General features: G+C 42.4%; 2 protein-coding genes across 7 annotated transcripts in view; one reads left to right on the top strand and one right to left on the bottom strand.

Moving 5' to 3' along the window:
- LRBA (LPS responsive beige-like anchor protein) overlaps window positions 1-27,681 on the top strand; it is a 367,939-nt gene that overhangs the window by 198,330 nt on the left and 141,928 nt on the right. For 5 of the 6 annotated variants that reach the window (XM_030947121.1, XM_030947122.1, XM_030947120.1 and 2 more), the window contains 2 exons: window positions 312-458; window positions 3,054-3,190. In XM_030947121.1, the coding sequence (XP_030802981.1) occupies window positions 312-458; window positions 3,054-3,190 (284 nt within the window). Of the gene's footprint in view, window positions 1-113; window positions 204-311; window positions 459-3,053; window positions 3,191-27,681 lie in introns of those variants that run through there. The other variant, XM_030947124.1, reaches the window with a different exon arrangement.
- Window positions 6,502-9,112, bottom strand: MAB21L2 (mab-21 like 2). The gene has a single exon (XM_030947126.1). The coding sequence runs from the start codon at window positions 8,094-8,096 to the stop codon at window positions 7,017-7,019; it is 1,080 nt and encodes a 359-aa protein (XP_030802986.1). The 5' UTR covers window positions 8,097-9,112; the 3' UTR covers window positions 6,502-7,016.

The raw sequence follows: 27,681 nt of genomic DNA, 5'->3' as shown, positions 1-27,681 counted from the left end.
GGGGGACACATCGGGCAGCCGGGACCCTCCTCCAGCTCTGCTTCCCAAGGAAGGCTGCAGGGCAAGGGAATCTGCTGTATCCTTTTCCCCTCTGTCATAAAGACTTGAAATAGAGTTGAACGCTGCAGAGGGCACTGGATAATTTTGAGCAGGCTTAATAGGATTAAAACTAGATGTGTCCTAACATTAGAGGATTAAGACAGGTACTTCCCACAGCTAGTCCTAGGCAGTTGTCTTCCTGAACTTACATTTAAAAAATAAAATTACGCTCCTATGTCACTGAGACCTGACAGCACTGTGTCTCATTTCAGCTCCCGATGAGGATATACTTGTCAAAGGAAAGCAGTCCATCAAGAGTCAAGTTTTAGGAAACCAGAACTCAGAAAGCGAGATTCTCTTGGAAGGTGATGATGATATCATGTCATTCATGGAGGAAAGAGAAGTGGAGAACTTGACAGGTAACGTCACCTATCTCATTTTCTCCTCAGCTTCTTCACTGTTGAAGTTCTGATCTCCCCATCTCTGCAGTGAATCATGGTTTGGGACACACACTGACAATTAACACACTTCCCATAACTGGGTCATTAAGATCATTTTCTGTTCACCTTAGATACTGAAGGTTTATTTGAGGAGAGTTTTGGGTTTTCTTTCTCTGCCTTTTTGTTTCTGCAGTAGATACCTAGTCTAGAAAACCTTCCTTACAGAAAATAGCTCTATCTTGAAAAGGGCTTCTTTTGTTTTCTTGACCTCATTCCACTCAAATCATCAGACTTAGTGGGACAATTAGGCAAGCTGTCTTGTAATTTAAGGCTTTGGCGACCTTTAATTTTTTTGCTAAATCTATAAAATTGTACTAGTTATTTACTTGCATGTAAAGGATTTGTACACTCACTGGATTTAACTCATTTAAACCCCTTGACATTCCACCACTGAAGTTCTTTCTCCACAGACCATGGCCTCATTAGATTTCCCTTTTTTTTTTCCTGAAAAAGAAATAGTACTCCAAATCATTCAACTTAATTAATTTTACATAATCACATGCAACCTTTGCTGATGTTGCAATCTCAGTGGAGTGGGTCCATTTATGTGCAGTTCAAAATGTAAAACCAAAGTAACCAGTGGTTCAGAGACTGCGAGTTATATGAAGTGTCTCAATGGCTATTTGAGGAACATGGGTTTTACAGGGAAAATGCAAACTTCTCTGTGTTCTTTTGCTTCTCATCTGGTGTTCCATGTACACTTGATTTAGAGAAAAATATCATTTCTTGGATAATACTGGTTCCCTGAGAAGCTGGTAGAACACTCTTACATAGATAGGGATCATGCATATGATAATTCACTGAAAATGCTGGAAGTGATTATTTATTTGCTTTTTGCTTATCCCTGAACTGCATTCCACTCTTTTTTTTTTTAAGGCAAAAAAGCAAAATTAAAAATGCAGCATAAGGAAAAAGAAAACCTGCATAGGAAAAGTAAAGTAAAATAAAGTCATGGAAGAATGATGCAAAGGCATTTTGCTATATGAATCTTTTATTTTTCCCTTTCTACCATGAACTTCCTTCTCAACAGCCTTTTCCATGTTTCTTTCTATTATTCATTCATTGGTTTGAGTAATACATTCATACTGTAATAGAGGTGAAAGGGGAGTTTAATTATATAATCTTGACAATGGCAATAGGATTAAGAAGTAATCCTTACTAATAAAGTGGTGTGGGTTAGAAATGAAGTGGAAATTGTCAGGGGTCTTCTACAGGACCTGGATTGCCCCAGCTTCTGCATCTGTCTGCTTGCCCTGTAATTGAATGTCTGCGAGTGATTGAAAAAATGTTATTTCTCCTCTGGATTACATGCTAATGTACAGGGGGCAAAGGGAGACAGCAAAAGAACACATAGCTTCTTATTTTGTCCATTTGTGGGAGTGAGCTTTGGGAAATCATGGCAGTTCCGCAGCTATCTCATGCCCATCTGCAGACACAATGTATTTGTACATTGGGAATAGAGGGCAAAGCTGCTCTGATCTCAGCAGAGCATCTCTTCTTTTGTCCTAGTGGCACGCATTGAGATTGATGCGAGATTAAGGACCATCACCCTTCTAACAATCGATGGAAATGACAATTCATCTGAATTTTTTGTCAGTTATTCTCACGTTGATTACCTGAACGTGTGTACCTCATTTATAGATGCTTTATTAAAACAAAATTGTCTATGTCACTTTAGTATCTTCCTCTGTTTTACAAAAGTCAGATAATACTGCAGCCATGTAACTTCATTTCCTTGCCTCCTAATCAGCTGGATGACAAACATAACCTGTTTTCATTCTGTATGTGTTAGTTTATATAATGCTGAACCTATTGTTTTCAGTAGTAGTCTGATTTGTCCCTGTGATAAGCCCTGTGGAGATGTGATTATTCCAATAAAAATTCATTCAGTTGGAAACCAGCCCTCCAGCTGTTTACTCCCACAGTCCCCGAGCTACACTAACACTGTATGGAATCCTTGAACAATATTTAATGTGGAATCAAAAGCATCTTTAAAACATTTTACTTTAGGCTCTATAACATTGTGTAACCTTAACAATAGATTTCCAGCATCCATGAGGGAACACTTTGCAGTTAGACAACTTTGAGCCTTGACTGCAGTGTTCATCTTTGTGAAATGCTATCAGAACTTCTCAGTGACTAAAGAACACATCAGACAGTAAGATTCTGAGTTTTCATGTGTGCACTCTCTATATTTCATGTAACAGAAGGTGTGCAACTCTTGGAGTTTCTTGGACAGAAGATGTGTCTGAGTAAGAGCTGAAGGCAGCCGTGCTAAAGCCAGCTCTGTGTAATGTATGCAGCAGTTTGCAATTGCAGCTGCCTCAGTGTTCAGCAGCACAGAGACACTGCAAATCTGTTACATATGTTCTTTTCCGGGGCAAAAAGGGGTTTGCTCTGTAAGGAAGAGCAGTGCTCTTTGCTTTATTTTAATGTCCTTGGCCTGAAAAGTGAATAATTTGTACTTGCATTCCTTTCAGTTTGAACATTGTTGGTGTTTTCCTGCTTTGGCAGGTCCAGTGTCCCTCAGCACACCAGCTCAGCTTGTGGCACCCTCCGTAGTAGTGAAAGGCACCCTTTCCATCACTCTTTCTGAGCTCTACTTTGAGGTGGATGAAGAAGATCCTAGTTTTAAGAAAATCGACCCAAAGGTAAGAGATCATTGACCCTGAGGTCTGAGAGATGATGACAAATTACCCAAGACCTTTAATTCTTCACTTGACTTCCTTTACCTCTATTGGGCTGCAGTGTTGCTGCTTTAATAACTTTGCCACTGACCATATATGTTGCTGAACTTCACATAGGTGACACCTCCTTTCCTGCTCCTTTTTCTCCCCCTCCCACAATTCAACCCTACTTGAATGTTAATTAGCATGCTGCGAATAAAGCTCCAGGGAGACACGTCTGAAATAAAGACATCTTGAATCACAGGCCTGTATGAATACAGGGAAGTTCAGCGAGGCTTTTAGCCTTAATACTTTGTTTTACTTTCCTGATTTTAGCAAATGTTAGTGTAAAACAGCACTGAACTTCCCACACTCCTAAGTTTGCAGTGCTCCTGTCATATTACTCTCTAACACATTTTACTTGGCCCGTTATTATTTATTGTGCCTAAGCATAAAACATAATTGACCTTCTAAAATACGTTTCCGAGCTGACTTGATAATTTCCACAAACTTTATTTGCTCTGAGTTGCTTGATTACTTGTCTTCTGGTTAAAATTAGTAACCTTCAGTAAAATTCAAATTTCAAAGGGAGCATATCATGCATTTAGCTTCATAATGTTGCACTTGAATGTTTTCTGCAGTGTTACAGCAACATTTTGAAAGTAGGACACAACTGGTAAATATTCTCACTATTTAAGCATAGTCACGGCTCTTGGTTATTTAAATACCTGCCTAATGTTGAACTGGGTAATAATTTCTTTGGGAAGGGTACTGCTGGAAGAAGTCATGGTTTTCTACTTGTCTGTAGAGAGAATACCTTGTGTGTTAAGCACTGGTGCAGTTCTTTGTTCCTACTGAGTAAATTGCTCTTGTCTGTAATAAAAATGGCATAGGTGGGTCTGAAAGCTGGGATTATCAAATCCTATCTGGAAAAAAATTTATGTCAAAAAGCAGTGCTCTCAAATTGTTAGAGCTAGATTTTAATATAAGCAATTAACTAGAATTGTGATTTTATACGATATCATAAATGAGACTTTTCTTTTGGTCCTGAAGAATTTTTGAAATATATTGGAAATTATTTTAAATCTGAGATAGTGCTTAAAATTTTTATATGCTTATATCCTTCTATTATGTTTCATTAATCCCCCCCCATTTAACTAAAAAACCTCATTTAATGATGGAAAGAATATAAATGTGAAATTAAAGTTTGTTTTACATGTTCCTGTATTGCATTTTCCATCTGAAATGTTCTGCTTTGTATTGTATCAGCGTGAGAAAAGTCTTACAGATCTGCATTATTCTGGATTTTAGGTTTTCGTGTTCAGCACGTAGGGTCTTTGAGTGCAGTTACTAATTCTTACCATTCCTGTTACATGTTTTGTGGGAACACTGACATATAACATATAGTTAGCCTCCTTTTCTCCTGCTTCCCAGTATTTTGTAGAGGTTTTATTCTTAACTGTGAACAGGCATTCTTGTTTTCTTTGACCCTATCTGTTACTCTGTATATGAGAGATTTTCTTAGTGTTCTTAAAACAGGAGAAGTTGGTTACGTGAAATACTGGCTGCACCTCTTACATTCTGTTTGCAATGGTACTTTAGTTGGAGGTCTTAAAATTTAAAAAAACCCACTTTCATAATGTCTCAGGGATGGGAGGGAACTAAAAATCAGATCTGAATAATTTTATTTTAAAAACTATGTAATCTTATAGACAGCATCTTTTCAAGCATTAACGCCTCCCTGCCCCACCCTGTGCTGAAATCAATGTACCTTGGTAGCAATGACGAGCTGCTGAAGAAAATGCCCCTTAGAAAAAAAAAAAAGCCCCAACAACTAATCCGCTGTAAGCTCTGCAAGCCTGCTTAATTAATGAGGCTTCATCTGTTTGATAAATTTAAGTTCCCTGTATATTTGTCTAAACTACTGAAAAGAAAACATTGTGACAAGTTCCTGAAGGAAAACCTGCCTTAGGTAGCGATAGCATCGGCGGCGATACGATCAGAGTTTATACGCGGGCTCTGGGCTGTTTTGGGAAAGAACGGCTAATCCCGTTCTGCCAGGTGATCCGGGATCAGCGCTGTGGAAAGCGCTCAGATGGCTCCACAAAGACTTGTGGGGCTCAGCCGGGGCTGGAGGGGCTGCGGGCGCGGCGGCGGGGCCGGGGCCGGGGTGTGCCCGCTCCGCCGGCCGGGGCGGCCCCGCGCACCCCGCTCCATCGCCCCGGCTGCTGCCGCCAGCGAGGATTTCGTTTGCAAACTTAAAGGCAAAAGCAACTCAAGTTTGAATGGTTATTTCTTTCCGTCTCCGTCCAAAAGGAAACGAAAATAGTCTTTCGGGGCAAGAACTAGACTTTTTTTTTTTCCTATCCCCGGCCCACGAAAGGATGTGAAAACTTGCTCGAAATGCTCCGAGCCGGCGTTGCAATCTTTCGGGCAACTCGAGCGGGTAACGCTGACGTTTTTAGGAATGCATTCCCGAAAAAAATCCTGCCAGTATTTCTCAGTCGTCCCGAGCAAGTTTAAACCGAAATAGCTGCGGGGAATCAGGCAGAGCTTCGCTTTGGGAGAGGGGGCTGGGGCAGGGAAGGAGATCGGCAGAGAGCGCCCGGGTGCCGGTGTAGGATCGGGTGGTTTCCTGACGGGTTCCCGCTTATCTCCTCGTCTGACTATGCTGCGGTGCGATTTTATGCTGTACTTAAAAATCTGGGCAAAAACAAATGTTTGTTTAAAAAAAATATCGACCGGTTGCTCTAAATCGCATTAATTATTCAGGGTAGATCTATACTTCCTTCGTGTCAAAGTCAAATGGATAGCGCGTTCTCTCTGGGCAGTGAAAGCAAACAGCAGTGGACTTTTAAAACAAAAAGCGTAGTGCTCGAGATTTACTGGGGAAAAATAGAAGCAAGAAATACCATAAGGAAAAAAAAATTAAAGGGAAAAAACCCGACTGTGGGGTAGGAATAGGCATGCTGTAATTCTGACTAAACTGTGGCGAGCTGCTGTGCAATGCTTCATATATTCCAAGATTTAGAACAGAACCTTAGAGTAACAGAATTATGGTAGATGTTGTCACATGCTGAACTACAGAATATATAAGATTTTTTTTTAGATGCACTTTTTTTTAAATGGAAACTAGAAGGAGGTTTAGAAAACATCAGTTAATACGCCAAGGCTTGGGCTAGGTGTTGCATTTAGCCTATCTTTACATCTCGTGGTTTCATTTATTTAAAAAAAATATTCCTTCTGAGGTTCAGAAAGAATGTATTTGCCTAAATTTAAGAACCATTCACAAAAAGTCAGCATAAAGTTAAAGTAATATTTTTATTACTATTTGCAACAAGTCAGTTGTGGGGCACATAATCTGACCTTGGCACCGAAATACATTTAACATCAGTAAACTTTTTTAAAGGGAGATTTGTACATATAGTTAAATAATTTTTTCACTTGGTGACAACATTCAGGCAAACAAGAGAGCATAAGAAAAGGACTATACATGGATTGGAAAATGTACCTTTCGGGTTTCGTTTTGAAGTTGCAAAAGTCCGATCGCTTCTTTTTGTGACCTTTTAAAAATTCACATTGGAGGACAGGAGGAGAGAGGCTCTTCCCTTTTTCTGTGCAAGGCGGTGAGAGTTTATGCCGGGAAAACCGTCGGCAAGTTTTTAAAGGCCGAACTGCAGGTGGCTGGGGGGGTGGCGGGGGCGCGTGTCTTTCGCCGCCTCTTTCCGTCGTCGTTCGCGTTAAATAGAAAGTTTTTTAGGCGCTGTTGTTGTTTACGGAGGGCGAGTTTTTGTGCGCGGGCGTGTTAACCCTATAGCTTGTCGAGGCTTTTGGGATTGGTGAGGATTTCTCTGGCTAGCCTCCAGGTCTGTTTGGCAGCGCTTTCCAGGGCCGAGTGGGGTTTGCCCTGAAAGAGGTCTAGGTTGGGCAGGAAGTAGTGGGGGCAGCGCCGGCACTGCAGGCAGGAGATGAGCTGCAGGAGGATGCCGTTCAGCCGGTCGCCCAGGCACGCCTCGTCCCAGTCGGTCTCCCGCGGGTGTTTCTCGCACTCGTACAGCAGCAGCGTCTTCATGTGGTAGTTGTTGAGGGGCTGCCCGGGCAGCTCCAGGTGCCGGTCGCGCAGCGTCTTCAGCACCGACAGGCACTTGTTCCGGCAGCCGCCCATCAGCAGCCGGTTCTCGGCCTCGCCGAACTGCAGCACCCACGCGTCGCTCTCGGCGGAGCTCTGTTTGCCCGTCAGCGAGTAGCACTCCTTGGAGAGCAGGTTGAAGCCCTCCGCCTTCACCTCCGCCACCCGGTTGGGGCCGGGCCAGGGGATGTGGGGCATGGGCCACTGCGCCGCGCTGCGCGGCCAGATCCCGGTGCACTTGAAGGCGGGCGTGATCTGCACCACGTACCGCTCCCGGATGCGGAGCTTCACCTCGCTCGTGTCCGCGATCATCTTCACCACGTCCCGGTAGCTGCACTTGTCCACGGCCTGAGCCACCAGCGTCTGGAAGCGGGAGCGGATCTTGCGGGCGGACAGGTAGCCCGAGGCGGTGATGAACTCCACCCAGAGGGACATGCTGCGCTTGCGGCCGTCGCTCAGCTTGAGCACGGCGCAGCCCGGCAGGGAGCCGTCGTCCACGAAGTTGAAGACGCCCATCTGGTTGAGGTAGAGCACCACCTCGAACTCGGTGGGCGAGATCACCTCCAGCCCCTCGTAGCGGGCGTCGATCTCGCTCAGGGAGCTGATGAAGCGCGGCTCCTGCACCTCCACCTCCTTCAGCACGTCCGACACGACCTTGCACACCTCTCGGATGGTCTTGGCGATGGCCGCCTTGCGCGCCTGGCAGCGCTCCGTGTAGTATTTGTTGAGCTGGTAGACCAGCTTGGCCTGCGCGGCGATCATGTTGGGGCACAGGTCCGGGCTGTACACCGGGCTCTCGCAGTACGTTGAGGGATCCAATGCTTTAGCGGTGGCTGCAGCTTTGCGGAAGGCACCAGCCAAATCGCAGACCCCCGCCGCCTCCGGGAAGAAGGCGGCAGCGGCGCGCCAGTGAGAGCAATTAAAGAAATCGGGGAGGGCGGCGAAGCACAAAGGAGCGAAGCCCAGCGCTGCCCCGGCGAGGAGGAGAAGGAGGAGGAGCGGGCCGGTGCGGGCTCGGCGGCGGTGCTGGTGCTGGTGATGCCGGAGCCGCTGCCGGAGAGGCGGGCAGCCCCCGCGGGCTCCCGGAGCGCAAAGTTTTGGATGGCGATGGGGGCAGGGAACTCTGGGCTGCCTCTGCGCTTAGGCGCCCACCCCCCCGCGCAGCGACAAAAATGCCGTTTCAATAGTTCATGGAAAAAAAACCCAAAACAGCAAACAAACTTCCCCAGGACTCGCAGAAGGTTCCCGCAGAAAAGCCGGTCGGCGGCGAAGTTTAAAACCGCACACGGTACGAGAGGAGGAGAAGAATGCGAGCAATGCCCTCAGCGGAAGAGTGAACTCTGTGTCTGTCTGTCTCTCTCTCTTTCAGTCCGTGGCACCGCCAGAGATGTGCATGAGTTTGGCTGCCGCTCGCTCAGACTGTCAGGGGGTGTTGTTGATTTCCCTTTTCCTGCTGGAGGCGTAGGCTGAACCCGGCTCTGTGGCTGTCTCTATCTTTAGGCGCAGACGGGTGCACTTGGTCTGGGATCTCTCATTCCCGTCCTGCAGCTCTACATGGATTGTTGTGAGAGAGACTGTATGGAGAGGAGTTGTTGCTTTTTTTTTTTTTTCTGTTTGTTTTCTTTGCACAGACTGTGTTTTATCCTGAGCGGGAGGAGGGCGTAGCTGCCGTGCCCGGGATGGGTTCTGCTCCCCCTCCCACCCCTGGAAGTGCGCGCCGGGGCTCCCAGTGTCCGCGCCTCTGGCTCCGCTCCTGCCGCGCCGTGTGCCCGCGTCCCTCTCGCGGCGCTGCCGCCGGGCCCTGTAGTTTATGAATGGGGCCGCGCGCGGGCGCGGGGCGGGGCCGCGCCGCCAATCGCCGCCGAGCTGTCAGCGCCGCAGCCAATCGCGGCTCACGGCGCGCGCACACGCGCCCGCACTCCCGCCCCCGGCCCCGCGCCCGCTCCGCGCCGGGGCTGGAGCCGGGATGGGCTGCGGGGCTGGAGCCGGGATGGGCTGCGGGAAGCCGGGAGGGAGGCTCGGGGCGTCCCGCCACCCGGGGCCGTGTGTGCGTGTGTGTGTTGGGGCGGTGGGGGGAGAGGAACAAAAACTCCCTGTAATTTCTCCGTGGCAGCCGGTGAAGGGCGAGGTGAGCTCGCTGCTCCCTCCGCTCGTGCGAAGGGACCCGGCGGCAGTGCCGGTGTGTGCGGGGAAAGGGGAGAGGCGGGCCGGGGCTTCACCGCCGGCATAAATCTCATTTCGCTTAATGCCGGGCTGCAGCAGTGAAAGTGAGACCGTCACCGGAATAGCGTGGCACACCTTGTTTTACTGCCCCCAGTCACCTTAATTTAGATAAATCTTGTGTCATAAAGTTCTTTTCATCCTCCTAAAGCGGAGGGTTGAGTTATTCAAAAGGAAACGATATTTTATGCAAGTTTGTATTAATAAGAATATGGAATGATTTGGACATAAAGCCGTAGCTCCGTGGTGTCAGGTCGGAGGGAGCCCCGGGGCAGTACCTGCTGCTTAAGAGCCAGATCTGCTTTTCCTGCAGGAACTTAGGATGGAAGGGAGAGCAGTTTCCAGTTTTCCAGTGCTCGGGGCAAGGGTGTGTACTGCACGGCCCAGGGTGCTTTGCCCTCCCCTGGGCCGTGCAGTCCCGCTGTGCGGGGCCGTGCCCGTGCAGACGCGCGGTGCGCTCCTCCGTGCAGAGTCTCCCGGTAACCCGGTGGGGCTCGGCTCCTTGCGCTCTCCTCCTTTCGTTGCAGCTGACTGATTTTAATAAAGAAAATACCGCCGTCTGTTTTCTGTGTGCGCTTAAATTAGAAACATGTCTGGTGCCGACCGTACCGCTGCAAGAAGTAAGTATAGACGTGCCCGGCGCCGGTGCGGCTCCGTCCTTCGCGAGGAGAGGATCGGCTCCCTGTTTCCCTGCCTGCCGCCGGGGCACTCTCCGCCAGGGGCTGGAGGGGCTGGACCGGCGGCCTGCGGTGCCCGGAGTTGGCGGCGGTGTGAGGTGTCCCCGCCGGGCCCGGCCCCGTCGGGAGGAAGATGAGCCCCGGGAAGGCTCCGAGGCGGGCAGCTTCCGAGGGCTGCGGGGACAGGCTGCCACGAGGGCAGAGTGGGGCTGGCGCCGCTGCTCTCACGGTCTCAGGGTGTCCCGGCGATGCGCGGGCTGGAGCGGGGCTCTCCGCCCGAGGCGCGGGTCAGTGCCCGCGGAGCTGCCCCCGAGCCGCGGCCGCACCCGAGCGGCGCTCGGAGGCTCCGTTAGCGGAGCTGCTCTGCGCGGCTCGGCCGGCCCGGCGGAGCTGCCAGGGTCCCACGCCTCGCCTCCCGCTGCCCTCCGGCAAAGGGAAGAGTTACTTAGGGCTGGGGGTGCCTTTCACACGCCGCCGTCAAAGCTCCCGGGGCGTACTCGCTGCCGGGCTAGCACCGCTCTCCGCGCCGAGCGGAGGTGGGCAGGAGGGCTCCGCGGGGTCTCGCTTCCCGCAGAGAGCGCCCAGCCTGGGGGTTACCGTGTCCTGGGCGCGGAGGAGGTTGCCGGAGCCTTCAGGCGGCCCTGGCAGTGGCGGGGGCACACGCTTTCCTTTTTTCAGGGTAAAAGCAGGAGCAGAGGGCGATTCCCTTCCCACCCCCCCGAAAAGGTGCCTAATGATGTAGCGTTACCAGTGTTCAGATTTAAAGCAATTCATTACCAATTTTCCTGCCTGAGGTGAAGCCCTAGTAAATAATAAATCAGCTAAACAAAAGCTGACTTTAATTTATTGCCCCAACGCTAATTAGAAACATCATTTGAGCAATAAACTTAAACACTTCCAACAAATAATGCATGTGAAATCCTTCTCTCCCGTGTCTGGGCGTTTGTGGCCGCACTGCATTAAGACCAGCTTCATCTGTGGCGGAATTTGCTCTCGCCGGGATGAATAATTGAAGGGGGAACAGGATCCGAGGAGGCTATAATTGAAGAGCCCTTGTCACCTCTGCTTTTATGTATGTTAGTGTAGAAGTCCATCAGCAGCTCCTTGATGGTGTATAAAACGAAGTGGCATCCCCTCCAGCAGCAGGAGATACTGTATTCCATTAAAAAAGACCGTGTGCGTGCGTGTGCCGCAGAGAGGGAAACTCTCAGGGCTAAAAGCCACTTGAAGTCTTCAGACCGATTGATCTGTATTCTCTCGTTATAATCCGTCTCATCATACTTGAGTTAATGAGGCAGGGGCGGGGGTGATCTGATGGTCCTTGACAAATTCATTAGGGAGGCTGCGGGACATTTTATTTGACTGTTAAACATCGTGTTTGTTTGGTTTAAGCAGTGCCAACATCAGCATGCCGCTGCCTGGAGCTATAGTGTTTTGTTAGCGAGGGCTTCTGTAAAAAGATACTGGGAAGGGGACGCGGTGTGCAGTGTTTGCTCTTGCCTTGGCTCCTCCTGCCCCCTCCCGCTCGTACGGCAGGGAGCTCGGGCGGGTGTAAATCCAGCTGTGCAGGCAAGGGATGTGCCACAGTATTTTCTTCACACTCAGGATGGCAAAGTAGCAGCGAAGGGCTGCCGTTAAGACTTGTTTTTCTTTTTCTTTTCTTTTTTTTTCCCTCATCAAGACAGCATTATGGATTTGTGTTAACCGCTGAAACAACAAAAGAGAAAAAGCTGGAAAGCAGCTCAGAGTTTTAGCAATAAGCGTGCGAGTTTTTTGCTGCGTTATGATATAGCATATTTTCATTTGATTCCCTAACCAGCTTATCAACGTGGCACACATTAAATATTTCAGAGTCTTTTAATAATGACTGGTGGATTTTAAAGTTTCTATAACATGCTTCTGATATAAGGTGTAATTTTTAAGGTAAATCAAAGTTTAATCAAAGTGACTTAAGGCTATTAAAGGATTTCTGCCAAGCCTGCCCTTTGTCTCTCCCTTGCTGAGAGACAGAGGGAAAAGTGAATTCAGGAGCAGGTGCTCCCAAAAGGGCTGAGGAGTATTTTTAAGAATAGCATATGAAATATGTATGTGTTTGTATATGCTTTGTTTGTGGCAGCTTTGCTGATGATTCCCAGCTAGCGTTCCATTATTTTCTTGTAGTTGGTTTCCTCTCTGTCCTTTCATTTAATGGAAGCAGTTTTACAGAAAACATAATAATTAATCTGCTTGTGGAACCTAGCATTGTGTTATTTTTTTCCTGGAGATCAGTCTTCAAACATTCTCAGCTTTAAGTGCTTTGTAGGACTCTGCTTCCATTTATAGAAGAACTGTATGGGAAAAGAGCTAGTGCCCTTTGCCTGTCATTTTCATACATTCCTGCACTGCTGATGAAGCTTGAACTGCTGCAGGGAATGTATGGATTTGAAAAGAAATGATTCAGTAATGCACGTTGCGTTTCTCCACCACAGAACCGGATTAATAGTTACAGCCAGCACTGTGCTGGGTTTGAGGGATAAAATTCCTTTTGCATTCAATGGTGTACAGTGGGTACCTTTTTTGGGAGTCATGGCTTGGCTTTAGCATCTGCTGATCTGTTTTAAGGTCTGTGTGTGTGAGATTAGTTGATGGCACACACTGGAGGAGTAAGGATGATTTCATTTTTACCAATGTCATTAATGTATCTCATCAGCCTAAAGTGTTGTAGGAATCTTGTACCTTTTTTTCCCTGTGAAGATTGAGTGGTGTGGTAACTAAAGAATTCATACATGTTTTTAAGTCTCCCCTAGCTTTCATTTCTTTAGCGGGAGAGGGGTTGCTTCCAGCCACTCCTTTAAGTAGCTTATTTATGCTTTCCTGTTCAGTCTTAAAATGTGAATGTGTTCATAATCTGGTGTTTAACCATAAACAATCTGCTACTGAGGGACTTTTTCTAATGCTCTCAACTTTGCATTAAAGGTAGCATCTTCTCTTTTCCCATGGTGACTAATGGTGACTTCTTTTAGCTGTCGACTGGTTTGAATGCTAAATACTGTTTTGTAATTTTATCTTTAATAAGTTGGCAATCAGGGAGAATCAGACATTTACTAAAAAAGAACAATTCTAGTGCTTTTGTAAAATTTTCTTCTTGTTAAAACTTCATGTGGGCCTTTTGTTTGGATGCAGTTAGTGTGGGTGCATGCTGTTTCATCCATTAGAAGTAACCAAGTTCATGTGTGTTGGCTGGTCTTTATTTATAACTGATTAATTATGCTAATAACATCACTTTTAAGAAGTGAAAACATGTAATATGCCAGAATTTTCTCAACTTCACCTCCAGTTGAACGCATTGACACTTATTTGCTTGAGAAAAGAATATGAGGTGGACTAGAGAGATAGTGTCTGGTTCTAAATAATGCTGAACCAGCACTTATTTTAAAATTACGAAAAATACAAAGATGTCACAAGCAAAATCAAAGTTTTGGAAATGAAAAAACTATTAATTTGCATGCTTTTGGGTTTTTTTTTTGTCAGTAGCTGATGATTGTTCTGTTTATTGCCTTAGATGTTGAAGTCTCTGCATATGCATGATGATGACAACAGACAGCAGCCTGTGTGGTTTTACTGGTTAGACAGTTATTTTTGAGATCAAAACCTTCATGCAGCTTTGTCTTGACAAAGCATATGTATAAGTTAACCTAAAATTGTCTGAGTTACACTCTTTTAAAATGTCAGTTTCTACGTCCAGAGGCAAAAGCTCCTTGTTTATAAGCTTATACTTAAAAAGGTGCTTTTTCAAGTACAACATATAGCAGTGTGAAATCCTCTGCTCCTCGCCAGCCGCTGTACAGGTTGTAACCTTTCAGTGAGTTTCTATGAGGGCAATTTATAAAGGGAAAAAGTGTGTTGTGGGAGGAGAGAACGGAGGGGGCTCAATCTTCTCCAGCACAGGATATATCGAGTCTCTCTCTTGCTCTCCTCCCTGTATTTTAAGATGATTTTGTTTTGACTTTGGATCTGATAGAAAAAGCATGCAATTTTTATTTAATTTAAAGGAAGCCCTGTTTGAGCAGTCTTCTAACTGTTCCCTCATTCAAATTAAATGCACAGTTAGAACCATCTACTTTTCTGTGCATTGTACTTTATAGTTTTGAATTTTTATCCTTTGAAAGTACTATGTTGACATAAAAGTAGTAAACTACAACTTTTAAAACCATTGCAGGGGTTTTGTTGCTACTTCTAATGAGAGAATCAAATAATAGCTAATCCTATTTTATATCTTGCTGTGCATATCTTATTTCAGAATAACTTCTCCATGTTAATATGCTGCTCTCTGTAATTTTCTTATGAATTAGGTAAAGTGTGTGTGCAAAATAGTTCAAGGTACCATCTCCCACTGCTGGAAAGGGGAAACTGCATTGGCTCATATAATGTATAGAAGCCATCTGCATAGCTTAATTGAAATAACATTTGGTGATCTAAGAGATGGAAATTGTTCCTTTTCTTTAACCATCTGAAATAAAACTAGGATGTAAACCAGCTGTCTTGGCCTATGGAAATCAAGGTTCTGCCAGTCTGTTTCTTTTCTTCATTTTCTGCTTCTATCTTCCTTTATTATCTTTGTATCCTAAGGAGTCTTTCTTATTTTCTAACTGGTTTTGTCTGCAACAAGGGGCTGGGTTGGTGTGTTTAAATAGACTCTGGATAGAGTGAAAAATCTTTGATCTATGGCTATGACTGCTTCCAAATGATTTGCTTGCTGGGACTGGACACTGTCCATGCCCTTTCACTTCGCTATCAGATAGGCACACAAAAAGGACTTGACATGCTACCAGATGCATAGTTAATCATTGCATTAGGTCTGTAAAGGGGACTATCCAGACTCAATTAGGTCTACCATTTTAAACTAGTGTTTGCTCTGTAGTTTGTTTGGAATACAATATTAATTCTAGCTGCCATTCTGTTTATCTAAAAGGGCTTTAACACAGTTCTGTGCTTTCATTTTTGAGGAGTCTTCTCTGCATTTGTGTTGTTTTGTGTCTATTTAAAACATTGTATATTTGGTACTATGTAACAAATATTGCAGTGTAACATATTCTCTGAAGCTTTAATGAAGAAAGTTTTTTATCTTTTTATAATTCAGCCGTTTTCTCAATTCCAATTTCAAAAAGTGCATTTGAAATAACCTAAATGCAGCAGCTGGCATATATTGAATCAGCATTCAGAAATAAAGCTTGCAAGGGTGTCTGGAGTTTTGGAACTGAGTCTTAAATGCTGAAAACCAAGTGGCAGCGTTTTTCCTCTCACTTATGTACCAAGCACTCATTTTTGTGTCTGGCACTGCACAGTTTTGTGCGAGAAGGATATTAAGGGTGCATGAGTTAAAAAGGTCCAGCTGTAGAGTAAAAAAGCATTACATAAATTATTGTTCTGAATCTTGCCTGGGCTTTCTAGGAGAAGTTTGTGTTTACATTTACAGTTGTTAACTGTATGCACTCAATAAAGTCCACTGAAAATTCCTAGCCTTCTCAGAGTTTCAAAAATTAGTATTCTCTACAGTTCGTAGATGTAGCCAGTCCTTTCATGGTATGAAGAAGCTTGGGTGTTCAAATTCTATAAATTTTTTGGATCATTCATGCTGTCTGCATTTTCCAATCATGATTATATTGTGTATGGCAGGGCCATGGAAGCAGGAACATAAAAGGACATAAAAGAATTTTTGATTGAAAATTAAAATATAAGAAAGGAGGCCTTACCAGAGACTTTAAAGGTATTTTCATTTGGTTTTAATATTTATTTCTTTTGGAAGAAAGGAGGAGCAAGGCATTCAGCTATTAACTTTTTAAGAAAGTCTATATATAGTTATAAAAACTGTTGCATTAAACTTCAGATTATAGTTCAGCCTTTACTTTAGATCTGAGATTTCTTGCTTTAGTTCTTTGCTTCATGGTTGTCAATATCCTTTGGAGGAGGGCACGTGCATTAAAATGTAACATTTATCATTTAGTTGTAGTCACAGGGATATTTAGAAGTTGCTAATGGACTTCCAAGATGCAGGATGTACAAGTGGATACTACTCAGAAGTGCCAGTTAGGGCTCTCTGGGGATTTTTAAATAATTTATGGCTACCTGCTGCTCCGAAATACAGGTGTGTGTCTGTGTATTTTCCATTAATGTTTCGTATTGATGCATATAAATACTCAGAGGGCAATAAACCTAATACCGGAGTCCTTTAGAGGTGCAGGCAGGTGGCTTTTCCCCATCCATCATCTGTCCTGGAGGTTCATTCTGACTGGCATCTGCATGCCAGCACGTCTCCAAAGGGGAATTGTTTGTGTACTTTGGGGGCTTCCAGAGTGTGAACTTGAAAGAAAGTGGGGCTTGAAATGTGCGGTCATTTGTGAATTTATGTTTTATCTCCCTTCACTTGAAAATTTATGAGGAGAGTGACTTAGGGTGCTTGCGTTGTGTGTTCCAGGGCTTGCCCCCACTGATAACACCCTTGTTGGCGTGAAAGTGCAATGCAAATTATGACAGTTACAACCTTCTGTTTTGTTTAACCTGTCAGTGGATTTCCTGGCTCAGTGCTGAGGGCAGTGGCGTGTTCAGCTAGTTCCATATTCACCTAAACTTAAAAGGTCAGGTTTCTACAGGCAAGCCTAGTCAAAGCCTAATTGATGAGGAGGGCAGGGGGACAGAATTTACTGTTCTGTTGGCTAGTTTCATATCGTTAGGTTGTCCTGAAAGCATCAGGCAGTCACAGCCCCTTTCATGTAAGTGCTGACCCTAGACAGGAGCTGACAATCAAAGGAGGCAGCCACAGGAACCGGTGCAAGTAGGCTATTGATTTTTCAGTTAGGTCTAAGTAGTTTGTAGTATGGGTAATGGGTGACAGAGGCAGGTATGTCATTATCAATGAGCTCCAGAACAGCAGCGACAGCCCCCGCTCATATTTCCTTCAGCACTGACAGTAGGCGTCCTGCACTGGTCAATAAATCGCCCAACCTTTTACTGACAAGTGACTTGGGGCTGGGGGGGGGGAGTCAAAGAGCTAAACTTCCCGTACTTGAACTTGACATGGATGCAGAGCAAGGATCTCCACATCTGCGTTCCTGGCTCGTCAGGAAGGAGCCGAGGAGAACGCAGGGAGCAGAACAATGGGAGCTGTGCGGCCACGGAAGGTTAACTTTATTTTGTGCCCTCTAGAAAGTCCAAGATTTTTCTGAGTTCGACTGAAATAGCTTAAAACAGCAACTTTCTGTATCAGCATGATCTGGTTCAGTAGTTAATTTAGGTTACCATGGCAGGGCTTTGTTTTTACTTTAGTATTGCTCTGCATTTAATCAAGGTTATACTGCCATAGCAGTACAACAATCACAGTCTGCCATTCAAAATCCACTTTTAATTCCTAGTTTCCTCTTCTTAAATTTCATATATGGAGACTATTTAAAGATATTGGAGGTTTCATATAAATCCAAAGTGTTAGCAATACAGTTTCTGTTCTGACTACCAATGCTGTTTTGGGTCGGTAGTGGAGGTAGTGGTAGGAAGCTGAATAAAGTTTTTATGACTTGGATTTTACTAGCTGTGGTTTCTGAATTTAATAGAGGTAGATCCAGATTTTAGCTTTACACTTAATTAAATTCTGAAAGATATTGGGAGAACATAAAAATTGTAATAAGTGGTGGGTTTTTTTGGTGATTTTTTTTTTAAGTATACCTGTATGGAAAATCAGTTAAATGAACTCATGCATCTTAATCTGAATTTCATGAAGTTTTCTAGTATTGTTACTTTATTTGAGCAATGTAGGTTATCTGCATTTTTTTCAGAAGTTGGAATTCAGTCAGGTTTTATGCTGTGCACAGATGTTAACAAAATAGCATATGCTTATAATTAAAAAAAATCTTTAGACAAATTGAAATAAAGCAGAAGAGTAAATGTTTTGAAAAACTTCCTTAAAATAACTCATTGCTATGGTATCTTGTTCAACAATGTTTGTAATGTTACACAGAGCAGGAATCTGAGACTGTGTGTGTTGAATAGCTGCAAAGTATCATCTCTGACTGAAACTTTCATCTGACTGCAGCAGCTAAAGCTGTTTTCTTCGTGGCTGACTCTTTAACTGCAAGGGCAATGTTGACACAGACGCAAGAAGTGGGGTTGAAATTTATCACTGGATTATGAAATCCTTTAATAAATATTTATATAAGCTGAAAACCTGAATACCTGTTTATTTGGAGCAGTTATGAAATTGATTAGTTGTAAAAATCTGTTTAGAAATTGCATTTACCTCTTTGCCTATTGAACAAAGCTTTGGAAGAGGGGCTGGCTAGCTGTCTTCCAGAGGAAAAGAAATTTAATTTAGTTGGATCAAAAGTGTGCCAGGTTCTTTGAGTCCTTCCATATTTAATGGGAGTTTTTCTTCTGTCAGTTGTTTTTTTTTATCCTGCAGGGCCTTTTTTTTTCTTTTGTTAGACTAGGTGAAAAGTACAGCCATGCAATCTGAATCTTACCTTTTCTTATAAACAGGAAAGATTCTCCTCCTTTACTGTATTTTTAGTGTTGCTGCCATGCTGTGTTATTGCACAAATGTAAAGAGGAGCTGTAGAAAGGCGACAAATTAAATTTTCATGAAAGAACCCCCTAATCAGCAGTGACAGGGTAAGAGAAAGATGATTGCCACTTGGTCATTGTGGAGAGGCACTTAGACTTGGTGTCAAGGCTTCTGTTAATGATGACTAATGTCTTTCTTGGAGAAAACGCATGCTCAAACATGCCGCAGTCCAGAAAAAGAGTGGGGGAATAGGCATATTAAGGAAAAAGGCTGTGGATCCTAAAACAAAAGCTTAGGTCTTCAGATGAAAAGGGTACAGTGTTTTTGCAATGTCAGAAGGCACACCTATGGAACTGTTCTTGTTGCACTCTTCAAGCATATTAGCAACAACAACAACAACAATAATAATAATAGTCTATATAGACATATACTGTTGTGGTCTACATGGTGCCTGCTGCTTTAATTAAAAAAGGAGATGGTAATGACACAGATGTGTAAAGCACTGTGGTCAGAAATAAACAGTCACATTTACTCTTCTGTTAACAAAGCTTGCTTTTCTAAAAGAACAAAAGCTGCTGCAAAATATTCTTACCTAAGCACAGCACTCTGTTCTGAGTAAACCTTACGTAGTCGAACGTAAAATGACTCCAAAGACCTTTTTCATATCTTCAAGCTTTGGCTTTTAGGTATATTGCCAAAAAAGAGGTGGCACATGTCATTCCTTCAGCTTTTCCCAAAGTGAGACCTTTCAGAAGGGCATTTGCAATGCTTGTCATATTTTTTCATATATATCTTACTGGCCTGACAAGTCTAGAGGACCATGAGAAAACAGATGTCATTGCATTCAGACAACACTAATTACTCTGGGATTTTTGCAGCCTCAGTGCCTGCATGTAGCTGTCGATTATGACTGTTTATGTGGCCCATCCTGGGTACACGATGCACATTCAGATGGTGTCACCAGCCTTTGTGTTCCCTATTATCACACAATAAGATGGAAAAATCAGCAACAAGCATCACAACAAGGAAATGCCTTAATGGGAGACTTCTACATGCATTTGCTAAAGATTGCATTCGCAGTCCTTATTAGATTTAAGTGTTTCAGCAGCTGTTTGCTAACTTGAGTGCAGTGCGGTGGCTGTCAGTGTTCACCATGGTTCTTTATGTTGCAGGCTTTCGTTTTCTGCAATTGCATAAACACCACCTGAAAAATGCTGATTGACCCAGCAGTTGTCAGAAATTTCCTGCCTCTAACCTTTGTACCAAACAGAGATTTTTCTATGTCACAGTTCGCATTAGAAACCAACAGCCTTATTTTATTCTCTTACAGACTGCATTGTTGATACTTCCTTGGTTCAATTTTCTTAGCGACTCTGTCATTTCAGAGTCTCTTCTTCCTCTGCAGCAATGACTGCTGCAGGATTCCTAAGGCAGAGTTCAAACAGTGGTCACGCCGTGGCCTTACTTTGTGTGTTATCTTGAATTTTGGTGCGTGTTTTATAAGCAGAACAACTGATGTTAATCACAGATTGGAAAATGAAAGCTCCAATAATGTAACTTCACATGCTGATGAAGCAGAAATAGAAGCAGCTTTATCAAAGATGTATGATGAGATAAAACTGCAGTCTCTGCTGTACAGTTATAGTAATTATGACTAATGAACCGTCCAGTCTGGATGAAATGGCATGCCCACAGGGACTGTGGCCAATCACTTGTGACTTATGCAAGCTGAACAAAACATTGATGGTGTTCCAGATTCCCTGTAAGAACAGGAAGTGTGGTCTTTGTTTGGAACGTCAGCTTTGTCAAGTTATTTTCAAGCAGTTTAGGAATAAATGGCATTAGTAAATAAAAGTCTTAAGGGTTAGGGTGTGTTGGGTTTTAAAATGGGTATAAAGAATTAAAATTTGCCACATCAAATATACCTGAATAAAACCCCCTGTGAGGATGGCACATACACTGCAAAATATACATCAAAATTGTTCTATCATCTTCCAATGTGAGTCATTGGAAGCACATGTTACATTTTAATATGCTGAGTACAATGAAAACCAAAGATACAAAACATATGAATATAGGCTTGTATCTATTCAGGTTTACTGTGGTAATTTGGGGTTTGAACAAATTTGCTTGAGACCTGATACTTTCATTTTTGAAGCACACTGCATTTTAAGCCAGCCATAATTTTTAAGTGGGAAAAGACAGGTGTACAACCTTAAAGACAATTTCTTGTACAAACATGGAAGCAACATACAATGGAGCTTCAGTAAGTTTTGACAAAGTATAGACTAGCAGAGTAGTAATTTTAAATCAGTTTATTTTTATGAAGACACTGTGTGTAGCTGTAAAAAAGGAAAAAAATACCAGAATTCTGAATACTGAAATGCAGATTATGCAGAGACTTCTGAATTTAATTATATGATAATAGCAGAGCACAAAAAATAGTTTTCTAAATGTAACCTTGTGCTAAATTATTTGGACCTAGTCTGGAAGCAGTTGTGGATCAGCAAATGTTTGAAGGATTTGGGAGTCAAATGATCAATATGTTACAGATGTTAATGATGCAGTACAATCAGTTCAGCGTTTTGACTGAACCCCCAGAAGGCTACAAAGAAAAAAAAATATTTCAAAAATTAGTTGCAAACGAACTAATGTAAAAGTAAGAAACCTCCCTTCACCCACTTATCCACCACCCCTTAACCATTTAGAACAAAATTAAAGCATAATTTGACAAGAAGTGTATGTTGGACTGTTGTGCTGTTTAACAATGGTTTACCCACTCACACTAGAATCAAATGCTTTTACACTTCTGTTATTTCTATTTTGAAAGTATACAGAGACACTTCAAGGGCCTACTAAGAATTGGAATTCCTTTTTTTCTCTCTTGCAACAAAGCATAGTGCATCAAATGTTGCAAATGTGAAAATATTGTGTACAGTTCAGAGTATAATGTTAAGAGATACAATGCTGGTAAGTAAATTCTGAAAACGACTGCATTTTGGCTCTGATAAATAATTAAGGGTAAGATCTTTTGGAGACTGTGGCACACTTAAGTATGAGTCTCTTCCACAATGTCATTTCAGAATCAATAGCATGCAATGCATTATGTACATTATCTAATTTTACTGCACAGAAAGTTGCATTCTGATCACCTTAATGTTTGTATCAGGCTTGTGCCAGTGAAGTCAGGACTGAATTTGTTAGATGATATCCAAAAGTACAAAATTAATTCTCATTCTTCCAAAGAGTTATTATTTTAAAGTATACACAGTGATTATATATATATATATATATAAAAAAAATGTGTGTGTATGTTGTAGCAATATTTGGAAGAAAGAAAACCTCATCTGTATTAAGATGAACTTATGACTTTGAGATTGTATTTTTTAGGAGTGTATAGCTCTGTCAATTTTTTATGAAATCACTGGTAAAATTCATATAAAATTAAGCATGGATCTGCTTTTTTATGTATTTGGGGCATCCATTGCTATCCCTTTGTTATCTTTTATAAATCTGCATGCATTATTGGTGCTTCTGTGTAAAATACCACATGGAGTTGTAGCTACTTGGAATTTGTATAAATGATGCAAATAAACATTGAGGAGCATAGGATCTCAAGGACTGAATTTTATCTTCCTGTTGCTGTGTGTATTTGTGTAGATATGTAAGATACCTAGAATGTTGTTATATTTGGGAGCCAGCTTTTTGTGTGAGCGGGGCTGTGTTTGGGATTCCTGAATCAGAACTGTTGCTGATTTTTCCCTTAGGTTTGCATGATAGAGTTGACTTGCTTATGACTGTAGGTATAAATCTGTCTTTTGATTTAGGAGACAGAGTGAAATAGAAAATTACTCTTCAGTGCAGGAAACTTAGAATTCAGTGCAAGTGAGAGCAGCTGGGTGGCTGCTTTAACTTTTGCTGGCTTTTGTAATGACTGTTACAAAACAGAGTTGGTCTGACCAGCTTGTCCTGCTTACCTTATCCATTCCAAAAATATCCCTGATTAGTCTTATGCTTGAGGCAGGTGGAGGAAAAGCTGGTGAAAGTGTGATTGTGTTGGCTTTGTCTAAGATTTTCCTTGTACCCAGGTGTCTTCAGTTGCCCATTTAGGGAAGACTTGTCTTGTGAAGTTCTGGCAATCAGAGGAAACCTTGGATAAAGATCTGCCTTCTGTTACTCTTGGTCTGGCTTCTAATCTTACCAGTGCTAATCAAAATCCACAAGAACTCATTTAATTGATTTGTATGACGCTGTTAGAAAAACAAAGAAGATCCCAGCAGAGTCAGGAAGAAACTATTTTCCTATTACATCAGTTTTGAGATTGCTTTTTTTTGGTGCTGCTCTTGGAATCAAAGTCAAATTTAAAAAAGAAGTGGTATTAAGAAAAAAAAAGAGTAAAGTTAACAATTTTTTTCCTTTTTTTTCTTCTTTTGACCAGCTGGCTGTAAGTATCAATCACCTAGTACTTTTGGAGGGGATGATAATAATAATACAAAGCAATAATCACTAGCCTCCAAAATGTAACTAAGCAGTGAAAACCGAGGCATTTTTGGAAGTGAAATGCTTGTTTTGTTTGAAAACACAAACTTTTCATTCTTTTTGAGAATGGGTTTGAAACCTTTTCTTCACACAGCATTGGGTTTGATTAATAAAATAACCAGTAATATTTGTCATGAGTATTTTCTACTTGAGTTGATATACAAAAAATTTGATACAAAATTCCAGCAGTGAATGGAGTTATATATGTATCTCAATGGAAATTGAATTTCAGGTATTTTTTACTCTCTGTACACTTTAGCAATTGTATATTGTGTCAAAGGTATTTGTTTCTCAAGGGCACTTGCCAAGCTACTTGTAGATACTTTTATGTTGTTTGTTGGAGTCTGAATTATAGATATTTTTGTTGTTCTGCCTCCTAGCTATCACTATATTAAAGCATCATGTTTAACCTTAATTTTTTAAAATTTTCCTTTCATGTGAAACAAATACTAAGATCCCATGTTCTCTGTTGCTTGTAGGTGTTGCTTTGCTTTTTTCAAGAATCCTAAACTAATAAAGTAAATATCACACCTCCTATATAGTATTAATCTTTCAGAAGTTTGTCCTGTGCTGGAGAAAATAAATAATTAGAGATAGGTAAGAGGTGAATGATGTGTAGGTGTAAATACTCTGTAGATTTAAGCATGCTGCATGGCAACTCTAGGTCTCTTTTGAGGTAGTCATGAAAACTTAAATTGTGTGCCTCATATATTTAAGGCCAGTGAGCCTCTATGATTTTATTAATGTGCTATAAATCTTATATTCACGAGCAGTGTTTACTACTGTGCAGTATATTTAAAAGAAAATTTATACCTCACTGCAGAAGGAAGGTAGGCTAGTGAGAAAATGCAAGGGTGGATCTCAGACATTTATCCCAATCTGACAAGTATTTGCAAGGAATTTGCTCCTGTAAATTTCTGCTGGGAGCAAATGGTACTCATTCAAGCCTCAATTTTAATAAAAACCATAAATACTTATTTATGCGTACACAGGTGGAGCACAGGCATGTCTTTTGTCATTGTGAAACTTTGTGTGTGTACACATATGGCACACTCTGGATCATAGGATGAGCTTTTAATTCTGTTTTAAAGCAGTCCATTCTTCAGTTTAGAGTAATACCTGGAAGACCTTACTGGAGACCCTGGACACTTTTCTGAAGGAATAGTGATTGTCTTTGTGAGGTATGTCTTTGGCCACATCATTCCCTTCCTATCCCATTTCTTCTGGACCCAGCAGCATTCCCTAGGCAAGAAGGATTGTTACACTAACTCAGTGTGTGAGTTAGGATGAGCCACAGAAACTCAAGACAGGTAATTTTCCACAGAGAAGACTGATTTGATCATTTTTAGGTAAACTACTTGTGTTTTCCTTCATTATAATACCTAGGAAAACTCCTTTTGGTCTCTAGGGAATAGCAGGAGGTTGCTGCAGCTGTGATTGACTCCAGTGGTGAAGCTGCCTCCATGGAAGTAACTTGCCTAATGCTGTTGAAAGGGCAGTGATTATGTCACCAGGGAAGCATTTTTTATTTGTGTGGGTGCATTGTAGGTTGCACAGAAAAATACAGTTAATGTACCATGCGTAACCTTCCATGCTCCTTAAGCTTGCACTTCCACCTTGCGGTGGTTAAAATATTAGTCAGCAGTACAAAACAGGTATTCTCAATGCCTAAAGAGCTGTTTAAAGCTTTTTTTTTTATACTCCTTATGCTTTTATACTCTTCAGAATGAAATATCAGGTTCTTATTCCATTTAAAAAGAAGGTATGTGTGCTTTGCTATGCAGTTTTCAATTGCACGAGGCAACAAAAGCATTCCTCATGATGGAGATGTGCCCAGAACAATTAAAGAAATTATTTTGGAATATGTGAAAATTCTACACTTTGACATACTTTGTTGCCACTGAACTTACTCTTGTAGATATGTGGTTATATAACTAGTTTCTTAATATGTAGCATTAGCAGTTATTTCTCTAATTATTATTAGGTATTTTATCTAAATAGCCTCAGTTATGGGAGATCTTTTACAGTTTTTTTAATCGAATAATGGGGGCTTTTGGTTCTTGCTGCAACCTTCAGAAACTTCCTAAAGAAAAAGTATTTGTTTTGCCATGTCCTGTTGGAATGGAAAGTTGCCATATGTGGTGAGGAAGGAATGGTTGGGACATACCAAGTTGTTTGGAGTACCCTGTTTTGCTTGTGTGACATTATGTCTGGGGGTAGTAAAATTCAATGTACAGCTACATGCTCCCTCAGGTAGCATGGAGCAAGTTTGGTGTGAACTGCTGTGACCCTGCCCTCCCTGCTCTGACATTGTTTGAGCTCTGGAGTGCATGCAGGGGTGGCTGTTCCACTTGAAAAAAGAATGCCCCCACCCTAACAGAGCCAGTTTTCAGCTGCTAGAGCTCCCTGAAATAGTGTATCATTCCCTGGTATTTGTGCTAATGGAAAGAAGTGTTTGGGGTAGCAGGGAGTGTGGAACTGCAGCAGCCTGGATTAGTGTTTGCTTAAATAGCTATGGAAGTGATGCTCCCAGCCTGCTTTTGACAAGTGTTACTCTCTTGTGCATCCTCTGGATTGTAGGAAGGGGTACAGGTTTTTCACCTGGAATGGTAAAGCCATCTTTCCCTCAGGCATTTCACAGACATGAGACTTTGGGTGTAATTTTTTTTTAATTGGCTCGTGTTACAAATGATAATGAGGATCTTTCATGTTTGGATGAAAGCAAAATGCTCTGCTGTTTTGCTGTACTCCTCTTAGTCCTTCTGAGTTACTAAAAGATTGTTCTTCTTCCTCTGACCCCTCTGACACAAGCTTTCAACCCCTGCAGCTTTTTGGACACATGTTCTGTCACCCTTTGGATACTCTGAAGAACATGGAGGAGAATTGAGGCATGCACTAATGTGCCCTAGTACCCTAGTTTACAGATTTATTATGCTCCTGGGAGAGCAATGCCTTGATGTATCCTATTATCTTGAAATCATCCTTAACTCAATCCAGGCTAGGATAAAACAGAAATAAAAACATTGCTTTACAACTTCCAGAATAGAAAATGCACTTAAGTACATTTATAAAAAAGAAATTAGGTAGAAGATCTTTCTTGCACAGCGATTAAGTCAGAAAGATTCTCGTGGATGCAGCCTCTCGGTCGACTGTGACTTGAGGCACAGGGAATGAAAAAAGGCATCATTACTACATATGCATGTGTCAGGAAATCATCTCCAGCAAGTCAGCTGGATCCATAGAAGGAAACCTGCAGATTGAAGAAATGCCTTCCAGTGACCTGGATTAACCAAGATGAATCTTTGGCATGCAGTAAAGTGGGGGGAAGCACATTTGGAGCCCCAGGATTCTTGAATATGTTTCATAGCTGGACTCAGTGGACACAGGCGTGAATCCTTTTAAGCTAGATTGCTGGTGCAGTGTGGATGTTATACAGCAGGGACTGAGTCAGTGTTTTCTGACAGCATATGTGAGATGGCAGTGTGGCTAAAGAGCATGTGAGCTGCTGAAGCAGTTCAGTTTGCTATCAGATGGTTCCTTTGGTACAGATGCACAGGTTGGAAGCAAAGATGATTTCCTACAGGGTACTGTACTTCCTTTTTGGATAAGAGCCAAACATTTGATTGTCCCCCAGGCATGTCTTTGGTGTGAAGCCTGGTGAATAAGAGTGGTACAGATTCATTGTATGAGCTTCAGTGGCAAGAAACTTTGCTGTCAGAGCCCAGAAGCTGTACTATGCCTACTTTGGTCCATATTTAGTCTTATGAAATGCTGGCACTACTACTACTACATTAAATGAGCATTTTCCTTGAGTAGCCTCGTTGTCTTCATTCATAATTAATAAAGCATGGGCTAGAGGAGGCAAGAAGAGATTCGGTATCTATTTCCAATCCACTGCTCAGCATTGTATATTTGCTTTGTGGATATTTAAAATAGATAGTCCTTAATGTAGTTCAGAAGGAGTTTGTACCTCTATTTCACCTGTTCTAACTTTCCTGTAAAAGTAGCTGGGGAGCTGACTTTTTTTTCAGAAGGATAAATACCTTGCTGTTAAGCTTTAGGTAGTTATTTCCATCACAGGTCAAATAGAAATTCTGCAGGAATTAAGATGTGCCTTGCCTATAACCTTTGTTGAAGAAGTTTTGCTGTCCACTGCGCCTTCCACAAAGGTTCTTTAGGCATCTGTCTCTTCTACATTTGTGTATTAAGGATTTGTCTCTTGCCAACCATCATAATGAGGATAAAGTTTTTCCATTTCTGAGTAAAGCCACTCTTGAGTGTCAGCAGTTACTCTTTTTGTACTGACATCTCATTACATTAGTCACATGTAATGATGTAAGTTACACAGCAAAACTTGCTTTACATATGCTTTATTTCTTTG

The sequence above is a fragment of the Camarhynchus parvulus genome, chromosome 4 (genome assembly GCF_901933205.1).
Source record: "Camarhynchus parvulus chromosome 4, STF_HiC, whole genome shotgun sequence".
NCBI classification, from domain to species: Eukaryota; Metazoa; Chordata; class Aves; order Passeriformes; family Thraupidae; genus Camarhynchus; species Camarhynchus parvulus.
This window is presented reverse-complemented; position numbering and strand designations above follow the sequence as displayed.